Source organism: Meles meles, chromosome 6 (genome assembly GCF_922984935.1).
Source record: "Meles meles chromosome 6, mMelMel3.1 paternal haplotype, whole genome shotgun sequence".
Taxonomy (NCBI): Eukaryota; Metazoa; Chordata; class Mammalia; order Carnivora; family Mustelidae; genus Meles; species Meles meles.
The window spans coordinates 43,149,498-43,159,395 of NC_060071.1; the positions used below are offsets into that span (position 1 = coordinate 43,149,498).

The window sequence follows — 9,898 nt, forward strand, 5'->3', positions numbered from 1 at the left end:
CCTTTCTGGAACCTGGGCCCACTGCACTTCTCTTGTTTCTCACCCTCAGCCTCACAGTCCTGAGCATCTCAAACTACTTTATTCCATTTATAAGGATCTGAGCCCCTGTTGGGCACAGGGCACTGTGCTCAGGGCCAGGTGAGGCCCAAGTTAGCTTCCACCTAAAGCAGAAAACTCCTGGCCTATAAAAGTCCTCAGTTCGTGTTTGGTTTTTGCCATGAACATAAATATACAAAAAGAAACTCTGGTGCTTCAGAGTCAACCCGAGCGATAACCCTAGGCTCGTAAGCAAGTCCATCACAAAACCCAAATGAGAAGGTCAGTTTTTGCCAAAAGGGACGGTTGTGCAAACAACCTAGAATCCCAGAGAACCAGGCAGCCTGGGACACTGCAGCGGGGGTGCTGGCAGCACGCCACCGCGGCAGCTGTTGCCAGGTCCGTGTGAGGCTCCCAACCTCCCATGGCCGTGCGGCATTTGGTAGGTAGGAGACTGATTCACAAAGTTGACGAATTTCCACATGTCGGGGGTATGGGATAGATGAACAAGTGGCTAGTGTCATGATCTGTGCTTTCTGGTGGGAATTCTCCTGCAACACAGCTTGAAACTCAGATCTTGGGGACTCAGAGGTGGCTTCCATCTTGCTAAATGGTAATACACATCATGTATTCCCAAGCCAACTGTCGGTTCATTCATCCCACCAAGCTGGTTAGACACCTACATGGTGGAAGTCACTGTATCAAAATTAGTGGATGAATCATTACCTAGAACAGGAAGGGCAAATCCACAGCAAGCAGCCCATAAATCCCTCTCCTCTGCCCAAGGCAGACACCAGTCTCCCCAAGAGCCTGGGTGTGGCCTCAGTACCCATCTCCACATAGGGCTCTGGGCAGTCCGATACAATCGGGTGGAACTGGCATGTCATATGAAGCCTGTTGCCATCTTGGAGCTAAAACCGTAGAGGCATGGAGAGAATATGGAGACAGAAAGAGACAGAAGTCCAAGCAGTCCATTCATTTTGGAATGAAGTGGGGTAACTGCCAAGAACAGCCCCGTAGGCAGTTGGTATAACTACACAAGGTTAGTCACGGCCATCTTAGGAACCTTAGCAATAGGCCCAGGCTAAGAGACAGACTCTGCTATGTGACCTTGAATGAGTCCCTTCTGTTCTCGGGCCCTGGTTTTCTTATTCATAAAATGGGGATGATGACAACAATACCCACCTTCTAGGGTTTCTTCTGATGAGTGAATGAGAGAGGTAGTATGAAGTGTTTAACCATACCCGTGTGATAGTAAGCGATTTGCTTTTATTAATTAAATATAGACTGTATTTAGGTAAAGAAGAGTAAAATATGTTACCGTCTCCTATGCAACCCGTGGAAGGACATTCTGAACATTTGATAAGACAGAAACATTTTAGATCCAAGTGCTAGAACTAGAGTTGTCTTATTTCCATCAGAAAATGTCCTTGTGGAACACCGCGGAGCTAGTGCCCAGCAACTTCCCCAGAATAGAAAGATGTGGTCACTAGAGCATATGCTTCTTAACTAGAGCTTTCTCCATCCCAAAATGGACCCCATCAAACAGAGGCAAACATTGAAAATGGCAATGTGTCCTCTTGCCTGTGTCAGGTGCCTCAAAGCGATAATATCCTTCAATTTATGAAAGGGGACTCTAGCCAAACACATGGAACAGTCCAATAGGATTGCATCCAGAAACGGGCGAGAATGTTAGGCATACCATATTCCCACTCTGCCTGCTTCTGTTAGATAATACTTATTATTGTATTATACACACGCCATATGTCCTCTGTAAATGTTTAATAAATACAGAGAAGGAAACAGAAAAAAATTTTAAAGTATTCATAATCCCTCCACCTGGGGGGGGGGAAGTTGGTGTCTATCCATCCAGACTTCTCCCTCTGCATTCGTAAATTTTAAAAATATGATATTTTTAATTTTTAAAAATTCCTGTTTTTCCTATTTAAATTCTCTTTCCCTCTCCCTCTCCCCCTCTACCTTCTCTCTTTAGTGTATCATTACCAGTTCAAGATCCAGTTCATCAACCAACTTAAGAAACCTGTAGAACCAACTTTTACTATGATACTCCTCGGAACAAAAGAGGAGAACCAGAAAATCACCATCACTCTGTGAGTATGAGGTGCAGCGTCGTCTATGCTGACGATGTGCTAATTTTTCTCGCAGGGTCTAGGCAGACCCCATAATTTTCAAGGGCCAGGCCAGACATGGCCCACATGACTGCCCCAAACACCTGTCCAATGGGATGCCCCCCCACCCCGTCGCCTTGTCATCCCTCCTCAGCCTCAACCCATCCCGCAGATTACGGTGAAATGACCTGTGTTTACAATGGGTTCGTTGTGAGATGAGCTGAGCAGAGAGGGAAGCCAGAGGTGGCAAAGTCCATCATCTACTGTGTGGGCAGAAGAACCAGGCAGGAGAAACAGGGAGGGCGGGAGCAGGTGTGCACAGGACAGCCCTGAGCTCCTTTCCAGTGAGTTCTGAAAACCATAACCCAGAAACCAAATGGGTTTTAACTTGGCACAAATTTCCCTTCTTAGTCAGCCTGCATTGCCAGCCCTGCCCATCTGTCCTCTGCCCTGTTACACACCTGCTCACAATGTGAACAGTGGCCTCATGCCTCCCTCAGAGGCTCGCCAGCCTCAACGACCCGAAATAAGGCTTTGTCTCCACATCTCAACCCTCACTGTGGCCTCTTCCTTGGAAGAGACACTAGCATTTTGCCTGCCCCAGGGACAGCTCTCAGCTTCCAGAAGACCCAGCCTTGGGTCTCTGGTCATCACACTGGTTCCGTCGTTCAGCAAGTATTAGTCTGGGCTTGGCCCCCAAGGTAGAGGGGACCCTAGCCCTAGGGTGCTCACAGCCTAGAGGGGTGGAGGAATTCCTAAGCAATTCCTTACAACATTCTACAGGAAGAGCTATGACAAGCTGTGCGGAGGAACCCTCCATCCACCGGTCTCTCCCCAAATCCACTGTTACCTCTGCACTGTCCCAGTTCTCCCCTGGGGAATAGTTCCCAGGTGAGAAGGGCATCTCCTGCTCAGTCAGTGTGGGGACATGCTAATGTCCTACAGACTAGTTAAAGCTGCTAATGATAACCAAGGATTTGCATTTAAATTTTGCTCCAAATTGGTGCATTCCTTTACCATGTGGTTTTCTATTACTGTTAAACTTCGTTGTTTCTATTTTTATGGGGAGGAAAAAAAGCATGAGCGGGGAGATAAGAGTGTGGGGTGGCTCTACTGTGTTAATCAAACCTCAAGGGAGCTGAACTACCCAGAGTTCATTGCCAAAGCCCCACTGTCTTCTCAGGAGCAGTTTTCCTGATTTGTTAAAGCAGAAGCTCAGAAGCCTGAGCTCAAGAGAGTTACCAGATTCATTATGGCAGAACTCTAACCTAAGAAATACACGGTTTCTCCAGTATTAATGGTCTGGCCCACCCACTACTGCTCCTACTAATAGTCTGTCCCATACCAGTTTGGAAAATGCAGCCAAAAAGACCTTCCCAAGTTACTCGGGCAAACCCTACACAGCCTGAATGTGCCCCACATGACTTTGGAGCACCAAATAAACTAGGTCTGATTTCCTTTGTATCTTCAAGGGATGAAGAAATTACTAGTAATAAAACCTATTCCTTTCTCATCACGTTGGATGTGGATATCGGTGAGCTCACTATGATCAAGTTCAAGTGGGAAAATGGCGCAGTATGGACCAACGTCTGGAACACAGTCCAAACCATCATCCCATGGAGCCAAGTGCCTCTCTATTCGGGCCTCGTTGTCAAGACCATCAAAGTCAAAGCGGGAGAAACCCAGCAACGGTGAGTACTGACGCAGCCTCCTCTGACATCCAGCAGACATCTCCTTGTCTCAGCACATCCACAGTTAACACTTGATTGATATCATAAAGTAGCCATGATCCCGTCCCATGATGGCACGTGGATGCTCAGAAAGGTGAGATGGCCATCCTGAGTTCACACAGCCACAGGGGGAAGGACTAGGATTTGCACCCAGGTCTTCTGACTTCCCGCCTGTGGTCATCCATGGCCTGTGGTCCAGAGCTACCTGCCTCAGAGTTCGAGAACGGCCTCACTGGCCCAGTGTTTTTCAGACTTCAGCTGAATCATCAGGAGTTGTCTGTAGGTGCTGCAGTCTAAGGACTGTACTTTGAGTGGCAATGACCAAGACAGACATTTCCATTTTGTTGCTCACCCAGAGAAATGCTTTCAACAGATCATGGTCTCGAAATCCCATTCTGTGAGGGCGCCTTTCAAATCTTTGCGTGCCAAAGAGAACCTGGGAAGCTTATTAAATATGCGGATTTCCCAAAGACACCCGCAGACCTTCTGATGCACCGTGGTTTGTGAAGGAACCTAGGACACACATTTGCTAATAAACGCCCTAAGAACTTCTGACGTGGACCAAGGGAGTAGCCTTCAGAAGCTCTGCTCTGTGCAATTTAATGATTTAACAGTCTCCCTTGGTCCCAAAGTCCCCGGGGACCATAAGGGGTTGGGGACAGAGTAAGACACAAAAGAAAGAAAGGGTGGCCCAGCTGCCCCTTCAGTCCTGTCAGCAAAGGGATGCCCGACACATTTTGCCAGGCAGCTCTGCTTCTCTAGAGTTCTCCACTTCTCCATGAGCGGAGAATTCTGCCCTTCCCCAGACCCTCCCCGCCCACCACCTCCCTTCGAGTCCAGGAAACTCATCTCTCCTCTCCCACCTTCCTTTGTTGGGAAGCCCATTTCTCTCTGGGGCTTGTCCCCAGTAGAGATGGCAAACAGCAGGCCTCTCACCTCTGAACGACGCTCCCCGGCTCATCCCACAGGCCTCATGGCCAGGAGCCACCCGTGGCAGATTTATGCCCCGACTCCCTTATACAACAGTGCTCTGAGTTTTTATCTCCCTGGGATACAAAATCCCGGCAATTACTAAGAGCACACTCTGCCGCTTGCCAACAGATTTCTCCACACGATCAATTTGAGAAAATTAAACTGCTTCTCTCCTCTTAGACACTTAGCTATTCTTGCATGACTTTCTAGCCCATTCGAAGAGCTCCGCTTCTGACAGCCAGCCCTCCCCGCACTCCCTCGGCTCGGGGGTCATTCCTCAGGCCTAGTGCCTGTTCCCCGTGACGGTTCTCTGTGAGTTGATCTGAAAGGCTGTATAAAACACACCAGAACCTTCTCACAGGTGCTGACCCACATGGTTCTGAGGACAGAAAGAGCAGAGAGAAGGGAATGATGCTTCCAGAATTCCCACTGCAGGGAGGCCACCAAAGCAGGTCGAGAGGGTTAGTCTCATGGAACCTTCCCGGTGACGCTTGGAAACAGATATTATTGGCTGTGCAGATCAGGAAGCTGGGGCTCACGGACCTGACACAGCTTGGGAGCCTTGCTGGTAACTGTCCGAGCCCAGACCTGATTCGGGGTTTGTCTGATGCCTTGCCTCTTTGCTGCCTGGGCACTGTTCCCTACAGTTCCTTCCTCCATTCATCTTGGCCCCAAGAATCTGACTTTCCTTGGCCCAAAGCACCAGAGTTACAGACCTGGGTATTTGTATATCTGTGCATCAGACCCTTCCTCGGAGCTGTAGGGGGTACAGGCTGAAAAAGGAGGAGGGGTGGTGGGACCTATAGCTTTTTAAGTTGCAAGTGCTCAGTGGTTCCTGTGTGCTTTCACAGCATGAGGTACCATTGGGGGATACAAAAAAAAAAAAAATCTGAGTGTGGCCCTTGGCAGAAAGAAATTCCAGGACCTAATATTTGGGAAAATAAGATGCATTAATTTTACTAATAACATGCTCCCTCCCAGTGCTTCTCAAACCTTCATGTACCCAGGAATCACCCAGAAATTGTGTTTAAATGCGATTAAAACATAGGTGGGGTGGGGCCTGCCATCCTGCGTCTCTAACAGGCTCCCAAGTGCGGCTGCCACTAGCACAGGGACCACGCTTCGCAGAAGTGAAGATCTAGCATTGCACGGTCTAGAAAGCCTAGAAGGAAAACAGCAGTTCAGGGGTGTTGCACCACAACAGGCTAGGGGGAGGCCAGGAGGCATGCCCAGAGAGACCGGCAGCGAGCAAAGCAATATGGCAGGCAGAATCCGATGGCCTGCCTCTGCCGACTCTAAGCTCAAATTCCACTTGCTGCTCACCACCTCTGAAGCCTCGGACACTAACGGTACCTCGAAGAGACCCGATTCTGTAGCAACAAATGTAATTTATAACATGTATCTTATGAGACCAATAGCAAACTACAATTTTGGAGTCCCACTACAAACCACAATCCCAGAGCCAGGATGGAAATATGCAACCTCACGGTCTTAATCTCTCCACTAACTCCAGGGCACAAAAATGGTTATAAGTAACACACTCTGTGCCTCCACCAGAGGAATTCGATAAGAGGTGCTGTTCTCTTCCAGGGGCACAAGGTCAGGGATGAGAGGACCTATTGTGGTGGAAGAGACAGGACAGAAAACATTGGTTTGACAGCAGGACATCAAAAGTGATCCACTACACATAATAAGAAAATGTTCAATGTCCCTAGTAATCATAGAAATACAAGACAAAAACCAATGAGATTATCGCTGGTCACCCACTAGCTTGGCAGGAATTAAAAAACAGACAAGATCCAGAGTTGGTAAAGGTGTGGAGAAGTGGACATTCTCATACGCTATTTGAGGGAGTGCAAATTATGGAGCTTCTGCAGGAGAATTTCATTCAACAACTAATATTTCATGAGCACCTACCTTATATCAGGCACTGTTGTAGGTCCCAGGTATACAGCAGGGAACAGAATGGGCAAAGCCATCAGTCTCATGAGCTTACACTATCAAAATTTTAAATATACATAATACCCAGAATTTTAACTCTACGTGTCTATCCTGGAGAAATACTCAAAATATCCACAAGAGATACAAATACAGGTACAAAAATGTTTGTTGCGGTACTGTCTATAAATAGCAAACCATTAGGGGAAACCTCAATGTCCATCAGTAGGAAAATGGCCCTAATGCATTGAGATACACCCACACAACGGAATGTGATGCAGGAGGTAAAAAAAGAATGAGACAAATTCATAGGAAGTGAGACAAATAGGCCTCCAATTCCATTACTTGATGACAATGAAAAATGTCAGAAAAAAACATACATTATAACCCCACTTTTATTAAAAATTCTGTTTACATATGAACAGTGATGTATGTGTAAATGCATAGAAATAGGTCTGGAGTGGGGCGCCTGGCTGGCTCAGTTAGTTCAGTGTCTGACTCTTGATCTTGGCTCAGGTCATGATCTCTGGTTGTGAGATCAAGCCCCATGTGAAGCTCTTAAGATTGAGTCTGCTTGAGATTCTCTCGCTCTTTTCTCCCTCTGCCCCTCCCTATCTCAAATAAATAAATAAACCTTAAAAAAAAAAAGGAAAGAAAAAAATGGAGAGAAGGAGGGAGGGAGGCAGGGAGGAAGGAGGGAGGGAGGCAGGGAGGAAGGAGGGAGGGAGGCAGGGAGGAAGGAGAGAGAGAGGAAGGAAGGAAGGGAGGGAGGGAGGAAAAAAGAAAGAAAGGAAAGAAAAGGACAAAAGAAATAGGTTTAGAGAGACATAAACTAAACCAGGAAAGTGGAGAGGAATGATATTGGTAAAGGGTGATGGCAGAGAGGATCTTTAATATTTAACTTCATTTATTTCTTTGCCATTTGAATTTTTCAAAATTGCATTCACAAATTATTTGTTAACACTTTTTTTAAATGTTAACTTTACTGAGGTGTAAGTGACAAATAAGATGAAGATATTTAAAGTGTACAATTGTTGTGATTTGATATCTGTACACGTGAATGGATCCCGCCACCCGGTTAGCAAACATATCCATCACCTCTCTGATACGTAACACAGTGTTGTCAACTGTAGTCTCCCTGTTTTACATTAGATCTTCAGACCTTATTCATCTTACAGCTGAAAGGTCATATCCTTTTACCAACGTCTCCCTATCTTCCTCTCCTCTGGCTCCTAGGAACCACTTTTCTACTCTGTTCCTGTGAATTTTACTTGGGGCGGAGGGGGGGGGGATTCCACGTGTAAGTGATACCCTGCAGTATTTGTCTTTCTCCATCTGGCTTATACACTATTTTAGTTTAAAAAGTCTGATTTTTTTTTAAGTCTGATTTCGTGAAGACTTGACCCTAGATGTAATACCAGAAAGAAAAAGAAGAAGAAAAGCCATAAACTAAAATTCTTCATGACTTTTGATAATTTTTCTCCTAGAAGATCCAAGTTAACAACACAAACCAGCATCTCAGGCCAAGCTAACGAATCATCAAAGCAGTCTAAGGCTCGGTCTCCAAGAGAGACCCAGAACACAGAGCGCGGTCCCCTTTAGCGGGACAGCGCCTGCACCAATAAGAGGAAAGGGCTGGGCTTGCAGGGCTGAGCCCAGCAGAGGCTGGTGACAGTGGCCTTATGCCCAAGACCTTTAAGAGCAGCACTGACAAACTGGAACGTGTCCAAAGAAGGAAGGCTGGGGAGAGAGGCCTGCCTTGTGAGGAACAGTTGAAGGAACTGGGAATGTTTACCCTGGAGTCGGGGCAATGCTGTGAAAAGAACAATAGTTACCCTCAAATCTTTGATGAGCTGTGGTTGGGGAGAAAAAAAAAGGGGGGGGGAACTGCCCCGAGGACTTTCTGTTCTTACTAGAGCTGAAATCACCCCAGTGCAGAGCTCCGGGAAGCAGCCTTTCCCTGATTGCTTTCACTGACTTGGGTTTTATTTTTCTCTGCAGTTATGAAAATATTTGTGCACATAAGAATCCAATTTCTTTAAAAATAGCATGCATTACATAAATTGAGTTTTTATTTACAAAGGATGAAACACTTCAGTAAGCTCCATCTTAAAGTTAATGCTGTCTTTGCTCTGTTTTCTATTCAGAATGACATTTTGTTCAGAAAACACGGATGGCCTACAGCTCCACCCAAGCCAGGAGAAAACCTTTGTGAGATGTGACGTAAACTCTACAAAGTTGAAAAGAAAGATCAGATGAGCTTTAAGGAAGACCCAGTGTGAAGAATAAATGATCTTACTCCTCTTCTGGAATGGTTACTTTATTTGGAAACCCAAGTTATATAAACAATCTTGCATAAAGTTTAAACAAAGCTTAGGTTTAAAGGGGGAGTGTGTTTCACTATGCTAAACTCAGGGTTTAGAAACTGTATTATGTAACTGTATTCAAATATTTGTGTAACTAAAATTTTCCCCGGTGTATCTCTGATTAAATGGTAATGTATGCAAATATAAGTACAAATAAGAGCCATTTTAGATCCATTGTTCTAATTTACAATGTCTTTTACAGTTAAGTCAAATTCCTAGTTTATTCTGAGCCGTTTTTTGAACCATGCTGGAAAGGTACTTCTTTATGACTGAACTCATGCTTCAATAAAATGAAATTCCAATTACACACTGGTCGTATGTCCCCACATACACGTGCTTTAAGACAGTTCAGCTCACTGAAAGAAGAAAAATTCTAATTAAGCTAATAGCTGCCATAATACAGATTATACAATTATTTTCAAACCAATAAAAGTAGAATCTTCCTATAACTACTAATGGTGGGCGCCTGGGTGGCTCAGTTGGGTTGAGCAATTGCCTTTAGCTCAGGTCATAATTCCAGAGTCCTCGGATCAAGTCCCACATCAGGCTCCCAGCTCTGCAGGGAGTCTGCTTCTCCCTCTGACCTTCTCCTTCTCAGGCTGTGTCTCAAATAAAAAAAAATAAAGAGGTGCCTGGGTGGCTCAGTGTGTTGAAGCCTCTGCCTTTGGCTATACGGGGCTCGATCCCAGGACCCGAGACCATGACCCGAGCCCTGCATGGGGGGTGG

At 46.0% G+C, this 9,898-nt stretch overlaps 1 protein-coding gene across 2 annotated transcripts in view; it reads left to right on the plus strand.

Moving 5' to 3' along the window:
* The window catches only part of LIPC (lipase C, hepatic type), a 128,554-nt gene extending 119,078 nt beyond the window's left edge, over positions 1-9,476 (plus strand). For both annotated transcript variants that reach the window (XM_046009802.1, XM_046009801.1), the window contains exons 7-9: positions 2,030-2,147; positions 3,638-3,856; positions 8,953-9,476. In XM_046009802.1, the coding sequence (XP_045865758.1) occupies positions 2,030-2,147; positions 3,638-3,856; positions 8,953-9,064 (449 nt within the window). In that variant the 3' untranslated portion in view covers positions 9,065-9,476. The remainder of the gene's footprint in view (positions 1-2,029; positions 2,148-3,637; positions 3,857-8,952) is intronic.
* The last annotated feature ends 422 nt before the right edge of the window (positions 9,477-9,898 follow it).